This window comes from Caloenas nicobarica, chromosome 15, assembly GCF_036013445.1.
Source record: "Caloenas nicobarica isolate bCalNic1 chromosome 15, bCalNic1.hap1, whole genome shotgun sequence".
NCBI classification, from domain to species: domain Eukaryota; kingdom Metazoa; phylum Chordata; class Aves; order Columbiformes; family Columbidae; genus Caloenas; species Caloenas nicobarica.
Genome location: NC_088259.1, coordinates 16885192 through 16907615, shown reverse-complemented (window position 1 = coordinate 16907615; position 22424 = coordinate 16885192). Strand labels below are relative to the sequence as shown.

The following is a 22424-nucleotide window of genomic DNA, read 5'->3' as shown; positions in this document are numbered from 1 at the left end:
TGACCAATAAGTGACTGTTGAAAATATTTCAGCAGTTATATTCCATGGGGAAGGCTGGAACATCAGCAGAAATAATGCTTTTGTCAGAGATCAAGACACTCGTAACCATCTCAGTCTGAGCTCAGTTACCCATTAGCAAAGTTAGGTCAGGCCCTCATTACTGGAGTGGCTGGTGGCTGTCAAGCAAACTGAGGGCAATAAGCAAGACAGATTGTGCAGCATGTAAGAAAAGAGATATTTTAAAAGAAAAAGGAATAGCAGGAAATCCCAGGAAAGACTTGAGACTAAGTGAAATATCAGGGAATCCACAACACTCACACATATCAGCACTTAAAGAACATAAGTTTCTGATCTGGTACTTCTTGTTACATGGAAAACACAAAACGCTATATCACACCTCCAATATTAGAGCTTAAAGGTTTCCATTTGGATCCAGCAAGATCAACTGGGTAGTGGGGGGAGAAGAAGAAAAAAGCAACCAAATCTCAGAAAAACCGCAGTAATTATTTTAATAGCTGAAATATCGTCCCCCTGTGCTACCAGATTGCCTTCTGTCAGGCAGCAACACAATACATCATGTCCACACCCTGCCTGCAGCGAATGCTGCCTGCAAACTGCCGTTGTAGAGACCACGCTGAGGGGAGGGAAGTGAATGGATAATCTGCCTCTCAGAACTTTTTTTCCTCCTGCAGCTGATCATTTCAATCATAAACAGCTGAGGCGGAAAAGTCTTCTCAGGTCAGTTAATGTGTCCCCCTGTGTGCCATGTAGGACATTTCCCATAACAGCCCCACTGCTGCCGTACCTAATCTCTGATCTGATGCATCCACGGGGTCTCTCTTCTATTGCCTCACACGTGTCATTCTTAAGATTTATTTTTGTAATATCTAGCCTGAGTGAAAGAGGCTTTTCCAGCCAATAAAGCCCTATGCTTCTAAAAAATACATCAGGTCTCCTAATACATAACATTTCACTTGTGTCTGTTACATTGACAACCAGGAAACTTCTACATTCAATCCTGAGGCTTGGACAGTTCTGCTGGGTTTAAACATCACCTGGTAAGCATTTGCTTGTGTACAAAAGAGGATACAGATTAGGCCACCAACGGCCCTGAGCTGCTGGGAGTTAAAGCATTTTTCCTTAACCTTTTTGCTGATTTGAAACAGCTGTTATGAGTTACTATACAATAGAATGAGCTGTCACTATACAGCCTGCATATGGCGCGAAATAGAAATCAATGATTAATTTTAATAAGTCACAACCGTGATGGGGGCTCTGGCCTTTTCAATCAAGCTGCATCAAAGCACATCTGATCTGACCTCACAATGCCATCCCCAGAAAATCCAGAGACTGTTCTTTTAATTGGTATGAAAAGGCCTTTCCAATTCAAATGCCACTTACTTGCCAAGAAAGCACTTGGGAACAGTACTTAATTTTCTCCTCCTGTCTTTGATAAGGTTCACTTTCTTACTCATCATCATTTGGTACAGCTTCTCTCCTTTCTCTGCAATCATGACATATGCATCCCTCTCCATTCCCAGTTTCAAACCTGGAATACAAAGCAGAAATTCCTTCAGATCCTCAACATCAGATAAAGTGTTTGCTCAAAGTCAAAAGCTGAGGCCAAGCAGACGAAGTGATAAAACCACAAAAATTAACTGACTTATCTTCCAAATAAGGGTCATTTATTTATCTGAGTACAAAACTGTCATTGGTGAGTTTAGCACCAATGAGATACTTACAGCTTTTCTTCTCCATTTTAAAAAGTAGCTTTAAACTTGTGGTTACATCACATCGCACAAAGTAGAATGGTTTACAGAACACAGAGAAGTTCCAAATAAAGGAAGATAAAACATATACCTTCTGAAACTGATTTCCTGCTGCAATTTCACTTTTGACCCTGAAATAACTGCCAGCATAAGACCTTTTCAAGTCAGCTACATGCTTGACTGAGCAGATGACTTTTTGAGTGTTCTATTACTTGTGGCCAAACATACAAAACTACTGAAATCAAATTCACATCCTTAAATAAATCAAAACTAGACAGGAACATTATTTTCTCATCATTTCTGAATTAGCGTATTTACTAATACCCCTAGGCTAAAAACACAGTTTGACAATCATATTATTCAGTCAATGAAAGAAATACTGAATGATTAAAGGAATGGTAGATAATTAGATATAGAGAAAACTTCACGCCCACTTTGTATGAGTTTCCACATAGCTCATGTTAACTCAAAAATTGCTATAGTCAGGAAGATGATCTCTGAACACAACAGGTGTCTATGTTACAACGATGATTGTAACTGGCATTTTCTGGCACTCTTCCCTTTGGATTTGCAAATTGCTTTAGGAGGACAGCACATGAGAAAAGATGTTTTGCTGCTGTAGACCTTTTGTCACTTCTAGTCTGAACAAATTGTTTTGTTTTCTGGCTACCTTATTCTAGAACTTGCAAATCTAGGCAACTCGGGAGGCCAAAACCGAGGCACAGATTTTAGACATCTCTAAGATCAGCTTGAAAACAGGCAGCCTGAATCGGTCCTGGACTTACATGCCTCGTTTTTACAGAGATTGACATTAGGCACAATTTAAGTGATCAGTGTAAGGTTAGACAATGATAACTGTACATTCTTTGGGAAGAGCAGTTCACCCTAACTGGCCATAAATCCTGTTGCTTTACAGCAAGATACTGAAATGAATTAATAGTCTTCTGTGTCACCAGAATTGCTTTCTAGCTTTCTGAAAACACTTAATGCATTTGCTTTAGAGGCTTGAAATGCACGTTCCAGAAATTAGACTTGCACAACATTTTGTCTTTCAAATACAGTATTTCTTTCATGTGTCCAGTATCTGGCAAAGGTTTTGGCTCCGTAAATCCCCTGGCTTATTGCCATTACTCTTCTTCCCCCAATACTGTGATCCAATTCAATGCGAATGCTGACACATGTAGCCGAGGCTCATTTGCAACATGAACTTGTGATAGGAAACAGCCTGTGTACCAGTATACGTGTTTCAGGCTGGTCTTCCATCACTCAGTTCCCCAGGCTCTGCTGTAAAGGGCAGACTGGAATGCACGGTCTGCCCAGCTCATCCTGTGGAATTGGGAATCTCACCAAGCTTTCTAATCCAAACACTGATATCTCTGTGACTTTGCAAGTGCTCTGATCCAAAGGAGATTTTCCAATAAGGCCTGGAATGTCTGCCAGAATATCTGTGCTTATCCCCAGTGCCTGTCATCAGCTGCCACATCATAAAACTATATGACAAAAGCATCAGAAAAAAATCCACCCTTACGAGAGCCAATGCTGTGTGGAAAACTTTGAGAAACTTTCTATTGAGGAATAACGCTTTTCCCTTCCTAATATTTATTTCAGTCACCTCTCATATTCTCAGGCTCCCTGCTTACATATGGTCTGTTCTTCTAGTCCTGTCTTTTACTTTTCATTGAACCTCCTCTGTCCTCACACATTTTACCTGATGCACAGGAAATTCTGCAGAGCACCAGTGACCTCACAAAGCAAAAACTCACTATGCAATGGAGAGTCACTGGATGTTTTAGACATACGATTTAGCACTCTGAGGGTAGAAGAGCCAAAAAATGTATTTTATTTTAAAAAAAAAATCATGTGGAAAATCAGGATCGTTACAGTAGAGTGGGATGCAGAACTGACCAACAAGCACAGATTACCAGCTCAGAATGGTAAAACATCTGCTTTTAATTAAAAAAAAAAAAATCAAAACTGATTCTATATTTTGAAGGTAGTATCCTTGCTATTATAAAAAAGTGTATTGGAGTTCATATACGATAAGGTATGTTAGAAATGTTTTTATTCCATGGTGATCGATAACACTGCAATGTGCATTGTGTTTAGCAGATTAGATGCAAAGTATTGTAACATAAAAACTAAGGTTTGGATTTCAAAGGACATTACAGGATTTAGATTCTCCGCTTTCATTAAACTTCAGTGACAGATCTCTAGCTTTCTTAAAACACTTCAAAAAACTCTAAAGCATTATTGCTTAGCAAGTACAAATTCTGAAAACACACTACTAAAGGGTTTCAGACTGACCTCTTTCAATATTAGCATCGATGAGCAATTACATCTTCAATGGAGTTGCATATATAGAGAGGGGAACCACTTCCAAAAGTCAGGCACAGAATGTTTTAAAATGTGTCATTTCCTCAGGCAATGAGCTATAATTGTTCCCATTGAGCAAACAGGGAGCAGGTTCACTTGGGAAAGACAGTTCTGACTTTGAAGGGAACTCAGAACTTTTACCACCCACCCTGACTCATGGCTTGCGAGCTTGTTTCAAGATAAGCTTAGTTATTGTTTCATTTCTCCAGAAAAGATAAAAGTGACAAGCATCTGCATACATTTGTCACTGTTCTCAGTCTAAGTGTAACATTTCTAGAGTTTTTCTCCATTAACTGCTCTGTTTATTTCAGGATCATAGAGGCCAAGTTTCTGAGAATGAGTTTGCGTCACTGCCTCTGGAAAAAGGCTGCAAGCTAGATTTTCTTCTTTCCTTGTACTGATAGAGACAAATACAAGTTTATCTTATTTACAAATAAAATACCAAAAATGATTGATCAATTAAACTTAATTCTGCCCATGGAAGAAAAACTGCAAACTTTTCTTTTTCTCTCAGATACTTATACATGCTATACATTTCTCCTTTGTACACAAGTTTATTCAGTGCATTAGAAAATACATTATCCACTTACTCTCTCTCTGCTCTCTTTCCTTGATTATAGCATCCAGCCACTTCTGTTTGTCCTCTGCAGTCTTGGCCATACAGACAAACCATTTGTTTTTGGCTGTGTTGTGTATCTTCCAGCCATTTGTCACAGTGTAGCCGTTGCTGTGGTAATCTGCTGTAAAAACCCAAAGCACAATGCACACAATGAAGAGAAGGCCTGCTACATTAATGAAATTGGTGTGGAACACCTTAACTAACATTTTCTTCTTGGAATAGCCTGATTTCTGGAGGTGTTCCTCATGCACCAGGCCTACTGACTGTCCATGTGACTGGTCGTTACTTACCGCTCTGGAAGTAAAAATACCAACAGAAGCGTCCATGGCTTGGCCATTCATCGGACTGAACGCCTCAGTCCCAAGAGTGACACTTTGTAATTTCACCTCAGAAGAAGAACTAGAATATCTCAAATACAATGACATCAGTGAAAGGTCTATGATGTTTGTTCAGGTTATTCGTTCTGAACTTTCTCGGGACACACTGACTTCTTGCACTGTAAGGATTTTTGTCCACAGGACATGGGAACTCTTTACATGTCAACTCTTTAAAGGACATAATATTAATTCCTGACTTATTACAATAGCAGCAGAGGCTGGTTTGGCCTTTGTGGATGAAATCAGAAACCCATCCAGCCTTCCTGCCTGTGTCAGAACACAACAATCATAACACAACTGCATTCCCATATTTGTTCATCACCACATTCCATGGTACTGATTTGATGCTAAGACTAATATTTGGTAGTATTCTAAATGAGATGAAGATCCAGAAGTTCTGTTATTATAGCTGTAATGGCTTAAGATGTAAGAAAAGAAATGATGGAAAGAAGATAAAGGATCTTTTACTAAATTAACTTGGATTAGGAGAAAAAATAGACAAGCTTCTGGGTACACAAACTCTTCATAACGTCATTTCAGAATGAAGGACTAGTGCCTGAAAGCATGTCCAGTCTTTTGACTATAAAAGTTGGTCTAATAATGAAGGCACCAGAAGTTACGTAGCTTACTGAAGGTTTCGTTAAAGGAGATGGACAAGTACTTTTGTACCATTTTCCAACACAAGATCTGGGCCCGCTGTGTTGTTAAAAGGCAGTATTTGGTCTCTTACCTGTTCCATCTTCCACATTCTCCACCTCCATGACTTCTGTATTTATCCGGCCCCGGAAGATATAAAGGGACCCATTGATTGACTTTGTCCGTTTCGATGTTTTTTTCCCAGTAACTCTGCAATTAGGATTTAGGTTGTTAGCAATACATAAGCAAATAGTGTAACACATGTATACGTAAACCACCTGAGATACGACCATTCAAAACAGATTCCAGTGTTGTGTTGTGTGGTATTTGACCATGTCTCTGATTGTAAATAATTGAAATAATCAGCTCACAAAGGTAAGTGTACAACAGTGTCAGTACAGTGATAAAGAGCTTATTTTACAAGATTACGTGAAAACTGGGATGCCTTCGAGATTCACATTCTTGACAACTAGCTGCTTGAAATGCCAGTACCACTGAAGTGCACATGGCTTTGGGAGGAGAACTGCAGATCACCTGACACAATGGCACATTTGCCTCCTTCGCTTGCCTAAAGCTTTGATAAATTTGTGGTATGTGAACCAAGTTTCAAATATGAAATGAAACATGTAAAGAGGCTACTGTCACGTGGTCTTTTGTACGTGTGTTAAATGTCATTGTATGTGGTACTTGGGAAAGTGCTGCTGTGGCGATTTTGCACCAAAGTTTTCATGCTTATCCATAAGCTTTAGAGTGTCTCTGTTGAAGTGTTGTATAAACAATTTCAGAAAAGCACTTTCCATTGCTACTTATGTTCTGATTCTTACGTCTAGAATAGGTTTAAAATTATCCAGCTGACACCTGCTGAGCTTTAATATCTAAGAACAACCCTGCTATGTGAACCAGAACACAACTGATCCGATGATCATCCTTTGAGATGGCAGGTGTCCAAACTCTGTACAGTGAAGGGATTGCCACGGCAACTTGCCAAAAGCTCTTATGATTGAAAGAATATTGCAATAAAAAACAGCTGGGGAGAAAATTTCTGTCCAAGTGAAATACCTATGATAAACCGAGGTGACAGGAGAATCACCACGTTTTTCTGAACATTTTTTTCCTTTTACAGCTAGCTTTAGTGACACATATACAGGCAGCGATGACTCTATACTTACAACCAATGAGCCTGACAGGGACTGAGATCTTGGAGCTATTAGATCATTTCCTAAAGACAACTGTTGGAGTCAAAAGAAAAGCTGTCCTGGCAGCCTTAGTGAAAACCCTTTAAATATTCAGCCCACTTCCCCACATGAAACATATTGTTCCTGACATCAGGATTCAATTTAAACAGCAGTCTATGATCCTGCTAAAAACACAAAGCAATACTCAGCCCTTAAAATCTATGTCATCAGTTTGTCAGACTGCCCAGAGCTTCTGCAAAAGATGAGACTGCAGTCTGAGATCTAAACTCACGGATCTAATTCCGATTCTAAACACGTCTTTAAACTGGTCTCAATAACGCTGCTCCTAATTTATACTATTGTGAAAAGATACGATGCCTAAATTCAAATGGGTGCATTGTTCACTACTTATCAAAGAGTGAGGCCTGAATTCTGATTGTGCATTTCAATCAATAAAAACTCCAGTGATTTCTACAAGATAAGCATAGTACAAGTGAGATGAGAACCAAGTCATTCAATTTCAAGTTAGGAACAGACACAAGTAGTTTTTCAGGTTTGGTTGGTTTTTGGTGGGTTTTTTTGGTTTGGGTTTTTTTTTTTAAATCTGTGTCTCACTAACATGTCAGTTGTTTGTCAAGCAGTTGGCCAAACGGTCACACCAGCACAACTGGATAGACATTCATTTCCATCCTGGACTAATTATAAATAGCAGCTAGACAGGAGAAACATCCAAAATTAAAGTCTCTCGCCAGTCCCTAAATACATCTTTTACATTAGGCAATTCCCAGGGACTTCATAAAATATTCCACTTTTTAACAGAAATCAGATACTCAACATTTCATCAGTTCAAGCTACATCATTAGACAAACAATATCGAACCTTTGGGAAAACCAAAGTGTTACAGCAGCCTTCTCCAAAATCAAGCCAAACTACAGAGCAGTTCAGTAATATCTCCTGTACAAAAAACAAAGAGTTGCTTAAAAGGCAGTAGAACATTTTGTTTTCTAAATCTTAGTATTCCGGGAAAAATGCCTGGACAGCGCGGGAGGGGCTACGCTAAACTGAACTACAAACAGGACTAGAAAACCAGTTTCTAAGAGCTCCAAAGAAGTGAAGGATTTTTTTTAAGGAACAGTTTTCTTTTAGAAGACACACAAATTTCCGAACTCTGTTTCATAAGGGAGTTTGGATTTTGACAAATCTGGTAAAGTGTCAAAATTAAATGTTTTATCTTTCTTGCTTTATTTCATCAGTCAGAATGCTTCAGTTAGAGAACATTAAAAGACATATAATAGTGAATTCCGTTAATTTTTTTCAATTTAATTTAAATGTTCGTATTACCTTCTAATAATTTCTACTGTAGATTTCACCTAATAACTTGTATTTATGTTTTGTAGTTTCAGCATTATCCACACAAAAAGTCTGAACATTACTGAAATTATTTTTTCCCAGCTTGATGGCTCCAAAATTTCCTTTGAACTGGGGAATAAACCCAAATTTTGACATGTGAGAATTTTCTTTGGAGAGAACAGTCTGGTTTTTGAGAATTTCTAATTGGGTTGGCCATTCTACCTACCCATCACCAGTAAAGAAGTATAACTTGAAGAAGGGGGAGGATATCACAGGAAAGGGAGGAGGAGGAGAATCTGGAGTGTAGAGAATGCACTATAAATTCAGAAAAGGCCAAGACATAAGGATGAGACTGGAGCTGTGAAGGTGAGAAGCTTAAGAATTGAAATACAGTACAGTGCTCTCCAAACTGCTAATGCTATTTTAATAATAAGCAGCAGGTGTTAATAATGCTTACGTTTTATAAGATGGAACGATGCAAAAATTGTTACTAGGATAAGGAAGAAAACGCATAGAACACATGGACTGTGAGTGCTGAACAGCAACTTGCTAATCTTCATCTCTTCCTCACTCCTCTGTGCCCTGCATGTATTTAATGTTTTCTTAGTCCTCCACTTTCCCCTTTCTTGGCTTTATATAATTTTTCACGTCACCCTCTTCTGCTTGGAACAACCTCACAATGAAAGCTGGCAAGGCCTCCTTCTCCACATCGCTCCTGGAGACCCATCTGCTCCGGGAAGCTTTCCAGCTGCGAGAACTCGCTCCATGCTTTTTCTGCACTGTATCAGCTTCTGCTTTTGGGCTGTGCACTTCTCAGGGTGGGGACCCCATTACTGTCTGGCATATTCATCCTACCATGAAGTGACTTCTTTCTCATATAGTCTAGTAGCAATAGTCAAGAACAGAGGAAAGTAAGACCTGCGACTCAGCCCTACAGAGCGACAGGGAGTACAGTGAGTGATCAGTAACTGATCACTCTGCCTGCTTACTTCCGAATGGTCCCATTATGAAACTGGAAAGACAGAGGCACTCACCTGGATTTCCTCTTACAATAGACCAGTAGATTATCGAATAGAAAGAACATTCTCTCCTGGATGTTTCCTGCTGAGATTTTTAGTAAAGTCCCTTGGAGCAAGAGCTGTGTGCAGATATCTGTTAGATTTGACCCCTGAAACACAGAAGAGAGATATTGTTTATTTCTACCTTTGTGTGTGTGTGTGCAATGAAGGACTTTTTACTGAAACACTGTTATTTTACCTGCATGTTATTAAACTGTGAAATAACTGATGCACGCATAGGAGGAAGTCCTCAATTTCTTAATATGGCTAAAGACAAAATATTTTCTCTGGATTATAAATATTTTTTTGGAGGCTGCATACAGTACAATAAATCTCCTCTATTAAACTCCAGGAGACTTTTTCCTGAAGAAATCTTTCCCTCTCAAAGCAGCTGTATTGTGAGTCTCTCAAGACCATTAGTCTTCCCTTCATACTCTGAGCTATCATTGCGAATATCAGAAGTGATGGCTTTAGGAATGCTTTATGAAAGAATAATGGTATTTCCCGACACTGTAGCTCTGATACTGACACACGTCACTATTAACTGTCTCTCTGCAAAATAATCTCAGCGGTCATACGTCTGTCCAACTCTTTTGCTAGAAGTATTCGCAGGTGCTCTCCCTTCCAGAGTTCTAGTAAACCCATGCTAGTTAGGAACAGAGCCATGAAAACCAGGGGTTGGGCCCCGGACACTGTGCCGGCTGCTGCGTGCAAGCCACGGTGCGCACTAGACAGCCACGGCGACGGCTGAGCTCGGTGCCCTTGAGGATGCCCAGAAGCTGAAAACCACAGCAGATCACTCTGAAACATTCACTCCCCAAACTGTTACTCAGATTATTCCAAAACAGTCCTTTAAATAGGGCCCTTTAGGACTAGAGCAGTCGGGCCCAAATGAAAAACAACTACAAGACTGTCCCAGGTTGCTCTCAGGACAGGGAAACTCCAAGAGGCCCCACTTTCTGGATGCACACAGCTGGGAATCTGCTCCTCAGCTGCTCCAGTGACCAAACAAGATGGTTTGGCTGAACCTTAGACACTAACCTTAAATTCCTTGATCTACAATAGTATTACTTCAAAGGTACAAAAGCATCCTATCAGTCAAGGTTCCTTTCCAGAAAAACACCCTGAGGCCTTGGAAACATTCATCACCCGGTTCTGGATCACTTATTTTCACATTTCTCTTTGAGTTGAAAGGAAGAACAACTTGGGGCAATGGTAACTTCCTTCCACAGTCAGCATGCAGATAAGGACGTAAATTAGATGATGTAACCCATATGACCCACTGCCTTGAGTCTTACTGGAAAAGAGAACTGAGTTTGGATTGCAAGGCGTTCATTAGCAACAAAAGGGCTTGATTTCCAAAGGTCCATTAACCCTATATTCACAAATAATAGAAAAATTTTGTAAAATACAATTCGTCCTACTTAAAGAAACTGAGGATCCGTCTGTGCAGAGGCATGAAATCCAGCTCTATCTGAAAAGTCACCCCAGAAAGATCTGTGTGAATGATTTTAGACGCTGCATGAGTGATTTCTGGGGGGGTTGAGGAGGTTTGAGGAAGGAAGGCAGAGTCTGCTGCCATCAAGCTATTCAGGGGAAATCACCAAATTGAAATGAGCCTTTCTAAATGCAATGCAGTCAATCTAAAGGTGTGAATGAAGCTTTGATTACATCATTTTCTAAATCAAACCTTCCCAGCTGTGCTGTCCATGTCTTGCTTTTAGTTATTCTTTAAAGGCTGCCAAGTACGCAACACCAATTTGTGTGTTCCACATATGTGTTTCTGAACATTTCGGATAGAATGATGCAGGAACTAGCTAAATGCAATAGTTCCATCTGCTGTCCCGATATGTTTTTATTTTCTTAATCTTTCTATGGAAAGAGCAAATACGCATCCAGAAATGAGCATCTGTTATTTTGAAAACGAGCTGCTGATCATTATTATCTCCAGAAATCACTATATCTCAGAATTATGACCCCAAAGGCCGACTAACACATGCACAAATAGGAACAGACACCAACTGACTGTACAACAGAAAAACATGCTCCTCGGGTGGTTTGCCCATGCGGAAATCCAGCCTTCAGAGCAGCCCAACATCAGGTACTGAATTTTCCAAAAGATACTCAGATACAGCAAAAGCAAAAAGGACAGTGACATCAGTAACTGGAGTCAATCTTTTATCGACACAGGAATCACTGGGTAAAGTCATCTGGCCTATTTTTGCAGGAAGTGAAAGCAAATGATTGCAACAGTTGCTTCTTGCCTTAAAATCTAAGAATCTTTATTTTTCCATCAGACGTATCGTGATGGTATCTAAACACTGTTGATGCATTTCCTGTTTGCTGTTGACCTAACTACTCCCCATTTATACTGATTTGAGAGGTTTGTCAACAGTAAGAAAGAGAGCAGGAATATCTGTTTGATGCTTTTAGAGATAACACAGGATTTCTCACCTTTCTAAGTGGGACCAAGCTGCAGGGGGGAAGAAAAAAAAAAGCAAAAGAAAACATCATAGCTAGTGGAACTGCAGATTACAGCCAATTATAAAATGATTGATCTGCTTAAGTACTAACGCATATTTTACAACTCCCGCTGTTTTATGGTGGGGGTTTTGCTTCCCTATGCATTTCAGACTGGGAGAATTTGGAGATATGTAGCAATTGTTCAGTAAAAATAATTGTGAGGAGGAGCTCTCCCCACAGAAAAATCAACACATAGTTAAAACAAACAGCATATTAACTTGTTCTTCACTAAGCAAGCAAAAACATCCTATACAAAAACTGGTCTTCTCATGCTTCCTCTACTTTTCTTTCCCCCTTTTTTGAACTAATCTTTGTTTCCCAGAAGAATTAACCAGAATTAAATTGACCTGCCTGAAACTAATCCATAACATAGACCTATAAGGACTCTGTGCGTTCCAAAAGAATGAATCTGAGCAGAGTTCATTTTGATGAACAGACCTGTGATTAAGTTGCAGGCCATCAGCGGCTTCCCAGACTTGGCCTATGTTATCGTGTCCCCTCACCATGATCTGTCTCAGGAAGAGACTGACAGGACGACGCTCAGGGTACGACAGTGGCCGTGACGGTTGTACTAGAGAGGAGCACGCAGATTCGTGGGTGATGTTGAAGAAAAAAATGCTGCACTGAGGAAAACGCTCTGAAAAACAACCACTGCTCTTAGTGAAGTTACAGATGACTCTCAAGAGCAAGAAGAGGAGGCACTGCAGAAGCAAAACCCTGTTATGTCGTTCCTTGTGTTGGCAGTATTGAGGGTGGCACTAATGGCAATAGGGTGAAGATCAGACTGGGCAAGGCCCATGGGGACAGCTGGAAGTGCAAAGTCATAGAAACCAGTGAAACTGCTGGTTCGATTAAACAGAAGCACTAGACGAGGTGTAGCCTGTTCCAGATTATGTGAACAAATGAACGCCAAACTTCATGCTGGGCTGCTTGCACACTCCCTAGGTTAACGCTACATCCCTTATAATTGTAAAGCGCGTGGTCATAAGTAAGCTGATCTTCACTTCTTTTTGACAATTTTGATGCCTTGGATTAAAACAGTTGGAAGCTGCAGGCCTTTTTGAATTAGTACGTGTGGTATATAATTGTATATACAGGGTACCAGTGTTTCAGAATCTACATACATGCTCACGGAAAAAGAAAATTTTCTATTTCATAGAAGAATTTGCCATCAGATAAGCTAAAAATAGCCATAAATTTGCCTTACAGACCTCCTCCTGTAGCTTATAGCCAGCTCTGTAGTTTATAGCACTGCATTGTTAACCTAAAAATTCATTTAATTCAGCAATTTCATCTCTTCATAGACAGGAGTTAGGAGGCTTTCTTATTAGGAATAACTGCAAAATACATCTGAAAGAACTAATACCAGCTATTTACAAATACAGCACTTTGCTCTAGAGTCTAGACTGTTATCACTGTGAAGATAAGAAATTGTCCATCAATTTCAAACTCCTTTACATATACAGAAGAGAAAAAGGCCATGCTGTTGAGCATTGGCCTGTATCTGCAATGTATAAAGCCAGTTTTCTTCCTTTTAGTACAGCACTGGAATAACTTAGAAATGTTCCTCAGCTTACTGGGAGGGCAAAACACTCCTTGAAATCTTGAGCTGAGTGACCTAGGTGACTGTGTTACAAAACAGTGCACATAAACAGATCTGGAAGGGTTTTCAGCCCTGGAATGTTGCTGTAGATAAGTTAAATCCTAAAAAAACCCAGTAAGTTTATATACTGCTTCATTTATAGCATCATAGACACTTTAAGAGTCATGCTTCAGGCTCCAGAGTTCAAACCGTGCCTCTTGCCTAGATGACCCTTGAGTTGCATTGAACCTGAAATGGTTTTAACTGCTTCTAGAAGTCTTGCTATACAAAACTTTGTTTGCTGAGCTTACTATCCAAAACATACACAGCTGGAGATCTGGGTTGTTCTCACGTCTTTAGCTGGATGCCAAGAACATCCTTCAGGGAAAAAATGATCAAGGTTTAAAACATACATGAAAGATAAAAAACAACCCAAAAGGGCGTTATGGAGAGCACCCAAGAGTCCAAACATGAGAAAGTTTACATGACCTCTAAGAAAATGTCCTCAGCTAAGAAATCCTCAGCTGGCAGCGATCAGCCTCAACAGTTCAAATGTCAGTCTCGCAAAACGCCGACGCCAGTCTCTCCGTGAGACCATTTAGCACCACTGACTCCCCGCGGGGCACCTCCCAGAGGCTTCCAGCGCCACTGATCCAAGGGCCTCAACTCAAGCCATCACCAGATAACCTGCCAACCCTTTGCACACCATCCCGACGTCCCAGTATTTCTACTGAGTGGCTCTTTTCCCAGATTTCCTCTTCCCCCAAGCTTCACATACTGGTTTTCTCCCTCTCCTATTTTTCTCCCTTCCATAGTAAATGCTCCTACCCACACAGATCCACCTACTGATAAAACCATCCATGAGTAACTTAACAGGAGCGAACACAAATAAACCAGTTACTTCCTAATCTGATGCTTGCTAACCCAACCTTTATCTTTTATACAAGAAATCTGTATGAAGCTGAGCTAAATTTTAAAGGTCTCAGAAAAACTAAAGGCTTGTAGAAATGGAAAGAGAAACTTCTGTTATTTAGACCAGTCCTGATTTTATCTTCTAGACTTACTTGTCTTTCAGATGAGGTCTGCCTACTTGAAATTACAGTCCATTCTAGCTCTAAAACCTTTATTTCTTTCATAATCCGTTTGTTCTGCTACAATTTAGCAGAAGCCTGCATACCCAAAATAAACACTAAATTCTAAAGCTGTCAGAGTGATGCCATCCACCCCTTCAAAAGCATTTACAGATCACACAAAACACAGACATCCCTGTCCACAGTATTAGTCACCAAACTTCAGCCCATTAATCTGTGTAGCAAACTGCCCCCGGGGAGCTTGCTAGTCCTCCATCATACCTCCCATCCTTCAATGTGGGACTGCAACTGCTCAAGGGCTTCCAGTTTCTCCATCTGTCTCTTGGTCTCGTTGATATTTGTGCAGACCGTCTTCATTGCCTGCAACGCATTCTGGACAGCCGGGTGATCAGGATGCTTAGAGGGAGTCCTCTTAGCTAATTCCTTAAAAAAAAAAAGCAAAGCAACGTAAACTTAGAAGTGGCTCATTGAAAGGCTCAAACATTAGTGTGCAATCCCATAGGAAAATGCCAAAATCACTACAAAATTAAAGAGAAGTTTTGGGCATGTTACTGTAAGATGCTGTTCTCTATTTGTGCAGGGTTGCTGTTTTATATGAATGCTGCTAAATAAATGAAGCAATCACACATGTTAAACAAGCCAAATTAAGAGAGCTCAATATATTTTGTCCTGTCACATATGTTTGCTTCTAGTGTGAACCAAAGCCAAATAACTTAAGAGATTATATAAAAAGCATACTGCAGCAGGGGGATATCTCCTGATGGATCTGTGGCAGGTGGCAAGCCCAACGCAGGACCAGGTTCTCCTGATAGGAACGGCAGCCCATGAAGGACCCACGCGTGACCAGGATCATCCTGAATAATGACAGCTCAAGGAGAGCTCACGCTGGAGCACAGAAAAGCATGAGGATGACACTGAGTGCGTCCCCCATTCCTCATAGCCCTGCACCACTCAGGGCTGGGGGGAAAGTTGAGGATTTGGGAATGCAGGAGTGAAGCTGAGCCTGGGGATAAGAGTAGGGGCTGGGGAGAAGGTGGTTTTGTTTCTCACCATCCAATATATTTTAAATGGCAATAAATCAAGATGAGTCTGTTTTGCCTGTGATGATAATTAATAAGTGATCTGCCTGTCTTTTATCTTGATCCACAAGCATTTTTTATTCTATTTTCTCTCCCACCCTGTCAAAGAGGAGGAGTGAGCGAGGGGCTGGGTGGGCAGCCAGCAGCCGGCCAATGTGGAGACGCACCTACCGCTCCGCGTGTGCTGAGCCTGCGTGTCCAGAAACCGCAGGGAAAGTCACTAGCCAGAGCTGTTCCACGGTTTGTGTGTCAGGAAGTGTAGTAATCACATTATGAAGTAGGAAATTCATTTACAGAAGAGTAAGTAACTTGTCCAACAGCAAGGAATTTGCAGAATCAAGACTTCCTGGCACTCGGGTTAGTGTTTTAGCCTCCAAGACAGGCCTGTGGCAAGTGGAGAGGATTCCCCAAAAGGCAAATATGCTCAACTGGGAAAGAGAAAGGCCAAGAGAGCAGCAGGAGTTTAGCAGGGACTCTTCCCCAGATTATGTTTAAGAGGCTGGGGCACATGTTTAGACTGCAGAGATTACCGTAGAGATGAACGATGTGTCTGCTCTGAAGGAGTTCCTAAATTCACTTGATTCAACGCACAAGAGCCCAGTTAAACGCCGCCCATTGAAAAACCGCAGGGGGAAAACTTGGGACCTGACAATATTAACCAGTTTGGCAAAAGAGGTAACCACTGTCAACTCAAAATTAATCATTTTTTTAAACCAACAGTATTTTATAGTCAGCCACAACTGGATAAAAATACATTAAAGAAACCCTAACTAAGGCTGGTAATTTCATCTTGATACATAATACGGTGTTTAAGACCCACATTTTTAGATTGCCTAGAATATTGAACTTTCTCACCATGTTCTGTTTTGCCTCAACATGTTATTTGTTTGTTTTAAAGTCCTGTGTTTAAATGGCAAACTGCTGCTGAATTGCAAAATTTTGCGTGACACACAAGAATGAGTTTGAACATAGGCAGCACGCCTGCACAGCACTGTGGTCTGAACAGAGCTACGTTGCTTCAATCCATAGTCCCCACAGCTGAGGGCAAAGAGCCTGTTATGGTTGCTGTTCATCCAAGATAAGTGATTGCAATCCCCAAATGCCTGTCATGGGCGCCAAATAGGCTCAATCTGTGGTCTGATTTGTCTTTTGCTTCTCCACATCAGCACGTTAACCTAAGCAAGTGTCTCTTTGCTGCACAAAATTTTGCCATACTGGCACTAATTTAAAGCCAGCACGTGTGATGCTGTCTTGCCTGGTGCTGACACGCTCTGAGTTCAGGTACAATACTGGGTATTCCTGGAGCTTGCCTTGGCCCAGCTGGTCGCACCACCTGTAACGCAAGCACTGCTCCTAAGCTGACTTAAATCCACACACAATCTCTAGATCCAATTAAGTGGCACTTTCAGGCTCAAGTTGCATGGCCTGTCAGAAAGTGGAGGGATATGGGCTGAAGTTCAAGTTCTGCTGAAGCTTGCATTAACTTATAGTAACTATATTAGCTGCTAATCCAACCATTTTCCTACACCAGACACTCTGAGCTGCTAAATCAAGGAGCTTTCTCTGTCCTGGTGTGGATTCATAGATCTGCTCTACAAAGTCCTTTAGGCAGAAGTCACCTTCAGCATGTGGCAGGTTTGTGCCTACCCAGCTGTACTTTTCTACTAGGAGGGATAACTGCAGAACAAATAGTCAGACTGTGAGGTGCTCAGATACCAGCAAAATTGAACGGCATATTTGAAAGCAGGAAGCTAGAGTTAAAAGTAGGACAGGTTTGTTTCTGCTCTTGCACAGACCCTCCCAGTGCTCGCCTTCTGCTTCCTCGCACTGGTTGAAACAAGACCATCTTGAGACCCAGTGTTACAGAAGTGCAAAGTACTGTAATTATTTATTTATTGACTTCTCAGTTTTGCAGAATGCTTTAAAGTCAAATCTACATCTTGATATTAAACTACTTGGCCACTGAGACTCCTTTAAGTCACGCAAGAGGCAGACCTCAGGAAAATCAAAATATGGCAATGGAAGGTGATGTTTGTCCAATGAAATGTATCTATTCCATTCCTTGCATAGATTTGGTATTTTGAGAATTTACTCATAGCTACAGTTCCTCTTCTCAGAAAATTACAAATGGAGATTGATGATGGCTCTTGTCAGATGGGCGACAGAGGAGATGAGTAATGTGCTGACAGCTGGGAATCCCTTTAAGAGAGAGGAGTTAATGACCTAAAACTCTTGGTTGATTTACTGAGTGAGTAACACATGCACAGGAAAAAGAGGGTGGCTGCTACAAATGTCAGTTTATATCACAAATGAAATCCCCTACGGAAGTTTTCACCCTACTTTTACTGAAGATGAGACCAAGTAAATTAAGTGTTCAAAAAGAAAAGGCAGGAGAGGTGTTGCACCTTGGTGACACCAGCCTCTGCTCCATGCTTCTGAAACAGAGTGCAGAACGTTCGCTACAAGACTCTCATTAAAAATCGATGAAGGTCAAGTGTCACCCGCACTGCTCTGGAAACAGACATGTGTACGCCAGCACTGTCTAAACATCCCTTTCTGAAATATCACCAAGACACAGAGAAAGAACTCTTCCTTCCCAGCAGTCCTGTGCTGCAGTGAAGGCAGCGCCTTCCCGCTCCCGCCAGCTGCCGGCACTGCTGCCCAGCAGCAGCCGAGGAGCTGCGGAAGACGGGGAGGGCGCTGCACGGCGCCTCGGCAGCGTAAGCAGCACAGACGGTCAGAGAACTTGTGCCACGGCTGCCAAGTCTGCAGCCGCGGGAGGAAGAGCCGTGCTGCCCTGTGCTGCTCTGCACTGCTGTGCTGCTGCGCTGCCCTACGCTGCTGTGCTGCTGCGCTGCCTTGCGCTGCTCTGCGCTGCCCTGCGCTGCTCTGCTGCTGCGCTGCCCTGCGCTGCTGCGCTGCCCTGCACTGCTCTGCGCTGCTGTGCTGCTGCGCTGCCCTACGCTGCTGTGCTGCTGCGCTGCCTTGCACTGCTCTGCGCTGCCCTGCGCTGCTCTGCTGCTGTGCTGCCCTGCGCTGCTGCGCTGCCCTGCACTGCTCTGTGCTGCTGCGCTGCCCTACGCTGCTCTGCGCTGCTGCGCTGCCCTGTGCTGCCCTGCACTGCTCTGTGCTGCTGTGCTGCCCTGCGCTGCCCTGCACTGCTCTGCGCTGCTGTGCTGCTGCACTGCTGTGCTGCCCTGCGCTGCCCTGCACTGCCCTGCGCTGCTGTGCTGCTGCGCTGCCCTGCACTGCTCTGCGCTGCTGTGCTGCCCTGCGCTGCCCTGCACTGCCCTGCGCTGCTGTGCTGCTGCGCTGCCCTGCGCTGCTCTGCGCTGCTGTGCTGCCTTGCGCTGCCGTGCCCCGGCAGAGCCGAGCCTGGCGCTTCTGACACACAGCCAGGGAGCCCTGGGTGCTTATTCATTTTAGTGACAGATTTATGATGTGTAAACTCTGAGAGCATTTGACAACATTTTGAAAGGCAGTTGAGAGACAGACCAGATGGCAAACCTTGGGTACGACTGTCTTGTCCTCCATAAAGCTCGTTTATGTTGTCCTCTGGAATGACGAACGCATTGCGACTTGTGCACTAGTAAGGTCAGGAAATGAGTTTGCTGACACTTGCAGAAAACTATTCCTTGCAAAGAGTTTCTTAAACCGATTCATAAAACACATCTACCTTCTAGCTACAGACTTGTTAATCCTTCAGACTAACCAGCAGTGGAGACCAGAAAAGCTGGTATTTTTCACAGCCTCTATCATCTTCACCATTATGCTCTGACTTTTCTCTCTTAACAAAAAAAAAAATTGCAAAGGTGTTCTGTATCATCAGCTGGGGAAAAAAAACCCCTCTGCTCTTTAAAGAACTAAGACACAAGAACTCTGTCCTCTGGGCACAGAATTTTCCTTTTATTTCACTCCTCTTTCATAGCTGCAAAGATTGAGGTCGCGCCACTCGCAACACCTACACACAGCACAATCCGTTTTACAAAGGGAGTAACAGCACACCACAAGACATCTACATCCAGCAGCAGTGTCCATTTCCATCCGATCTACTCAGAAATGCCAGGTTTTGATCATGCAGTGCAGTAAAAGGATTTCCAACTGAAGTATTTCAATCGCAGATGCAGCTTTAAATAGCTTAAGGCTAGAAGAGTTCTAAACATGATAGAATCTAAATATAAGAACTGAATCATGTAAGACATATCAGCTGCTCATACATTTGTCTATTCGCTAATTCTGCTTAAGTCCCCAAAAAGCAAGGAAACAAAAAAACCTACGAGGAGAGAACTCAGCAACAAGAACATTACACAGGAAGGTGTAAAAAGGTGAGAGGAGGGTTGATGAGCAAACGATGTAGGCAGGCAGAGGAAACTAGAGGGTTTTTAAATGTAAGTGTGATTTTACTATTTCGTAGAAAAAAGGATGTTATTCTGCTCAAATGATCTTTTTTTAAAGAGAAGCCTCTGTCATCCTTCCCCGTGTCATCCCTTGCTGCACAAAAATGATTCTTTGTGTACTCAAAACTGACAACTGAACACATGTTTTGCAGCGGAAATTTACAAGTGTCTATATTTTAGAAATTCCTTCCTCCTATCTTTATCCTCCTGGGGACACTCAGACATGGCTCACCATGGATTTTGCGCAATGAATGCAAATATTGTGCACTGACTGGTGCAAATCATTGCTTGCCAGGATGTCACGCTTTGCACTAGAAACCATTGCATGCATACAATACAGTTTCAGAGCCAGAGATACATCCGCTGGTTACTTACTGAAGAGCTCAGGATTACAGAGATAACAGAGACAACATATTTCTTTACTTATCAGTTCAAAAAGTTGTGTTAATAAACAGTTCAGCTCCAAAATGTGGGGTTTAAAAAAACCCAAAAAACCACAAACAAACAAAAAACCCCACTTTTCTGTGAATATAAATGTTTCCAGGAGTTTTCTATTTGTATTTTACAGTTCTTAATATTTGCTTGTATTAAAATTTATTTTCCACTTAAACTAACCAGAAAATAAATGTTACACCTGGCTCTGTGACCTGCCAATCATGCCAGGTTTTTATATTCTGTATATTTTTAAAATTTGTGATTTATGTCAATGTTTCCACAGGGTGAAGACTAGACAAGCCACGATAAATCAGTAAAACAGATTATACTTAATGTGCCATCGAATCTATGACATGCTAAATTAAAATGTAACAAAAACATGTTTCCAGTTTCATAAATATTCCCAGTTATTTGTGATTCTATGCAAAAAGCGTGGAAGACAGAAGTGTAATTTATAAATTGGCAGTGTTCCTTACAACTCTGTAGGATATAGATAACTTTTAATAGAGCTGGATTTCAACCAGGCAACGTCAGCAACACCGCTTTTGGGGGGGGGGCCTGGGGTGGTGGGAACCAAAACACCAAACCTGAAAGATTAAATATATTCAATTATGGCCAATTAGAAGGTTCTGTACCTTAAGCAGCTGTGAGGGGAATGGAGATGGAGAAGAGCGGAGCCAGTGAGTTAACCTCTTTCCACCCCGCTCTCCGTGCACAGCCCGCGCTCCCCATCGCTCCCTTTCCGAGTCCAGGCACCGCATTCCCGCGGCCCTGGGAGCGCCGCCCTGTTGGGCTTGTCCTTTCAAGAGGATTCTGAATCTGACCACTCAGCTTTTTGCATCCAGGTTTTCTTTCCCTCCCAGGGCCACCGAGTCTTCCTTCACGTGAAGCAATACGTAATTACTGCCCTAAATTCTCCATGGAGCTGTGTGCGTTATGAGATCTTTCTAAAGGATCAGAGGTGGAATGTGCATTTCTGGCTGGAGCCTGAGCAATTCCTTAGGAGAACAGACATCGAACAAGAAACGAGCCCTGGGACACGCGCTGGCTCTCAGGAGCCCTCGGTGCAGCATCACGTGCTGCACATTCCTTGTGCTGGGAGGAAGGAGGCAGAGAGGACTGCTCCGAATCCCACCCCCAGTGGTGTGATTAACTCATGATCACCACTCCCCCAGGGTTTTCTTCTTGCTGACATAAATGCTCTTTATGAAGGGAAAAAGGCTATTTTTGTTCAGAGATTGGCTTACACAACAGCTGCTTCTACTCTGAAGTAGTACAGTTCACACTAATTAATAGAGACACACAATTATTGCCGGTGAGACAGAGCTACCTTAATCCAAAACGTTCTGCTAGAAATATTTACTCGGCAAGCTTCCCCGGGTACAGCCACACACCGGAGTTTTAAGTTGCTCACGCAGTATCTGGTCTCAAGGTCTGTGCATGTGTTTGCGTCTGCTTCTTCCTGCCAAACCATAATGCCCATCACAGCGAGCACCGGTTGGTTCTCTTCGAGGCTACTCCAAGCTGCTTTCTAATAATTAAGCTCACTGCTAACAAATATTCAGAACTCCTGCATCCCCAATAGACTTTAAATCATTTGCTGAAGTTTGAGAGCAAGAGAAAGAAATGGAAGTCACACTAGGGAGGTTTTGGACTGTACGTAAAAGTAATTTACTAACCAACAAATTCTGTGCTAATTTTCTTGCATGCTATCTGAAGTAGACAAAAGCTGTATTAGGGAAATAAAAATATTAATATCATTACTTCTTTATTTGCACAAAGACTATGAAACACCATGGCCAGGTTTGAGTCCCATCCTTCAAACCATATATAAGGCTTGCAAATTAGACAGATGTCCATAGAAAACAACTAAAACTAAAAACAGTTTAAAAACCCACCACTACCACCACCCAAACCTGTTTACAGTCAGCCACGTCAAAGCTGCAATGTTTGGTTCACA

At 41.9% G+C, this 22424-nt stretch overlaps 1 protein-coding gene across 2 annotated transcripts in view; it reads right to left on the bottom strand.

Annotated features, from left to right (window-relative positions):
- PREX1 (phosphatidylinositol-3,4,5-trisphosphate dependent Rac exchange factor 1) overlaps positions 1 to 22424 on the bottom strand; it is a 150303-nt gene that overhangs the window by 48963 nt on the left and 78916 nt on the right. For both annotated transcript variants that reach the window (XM_065645538.1, XM_065645540.1), the window contains exons 6-10: positions 14815 to 14976; positions 9334 to 9467; positions 5869 to 5984; positions 4733 to 4882; positions 1402 to 1549 (exon numbers count right to left, since the gene is read on the bottom strand). In XM_065645538.1, coding sequence (XP_065501610.1) covers positions 1402 to 1549; positions 4733 to 4882; positions 5869 to 5984; positions 9334 to 9467; positions 14815 to 14976 — 710 coding nt within the window. The remainder of the gene's footprint in view (positions 1 to 1401; positions 1550 to 4732; positions 4883 to 5868; positions 5985 to 9333; positions 9468 to 14814; positions 14977 to 22424) is intronic.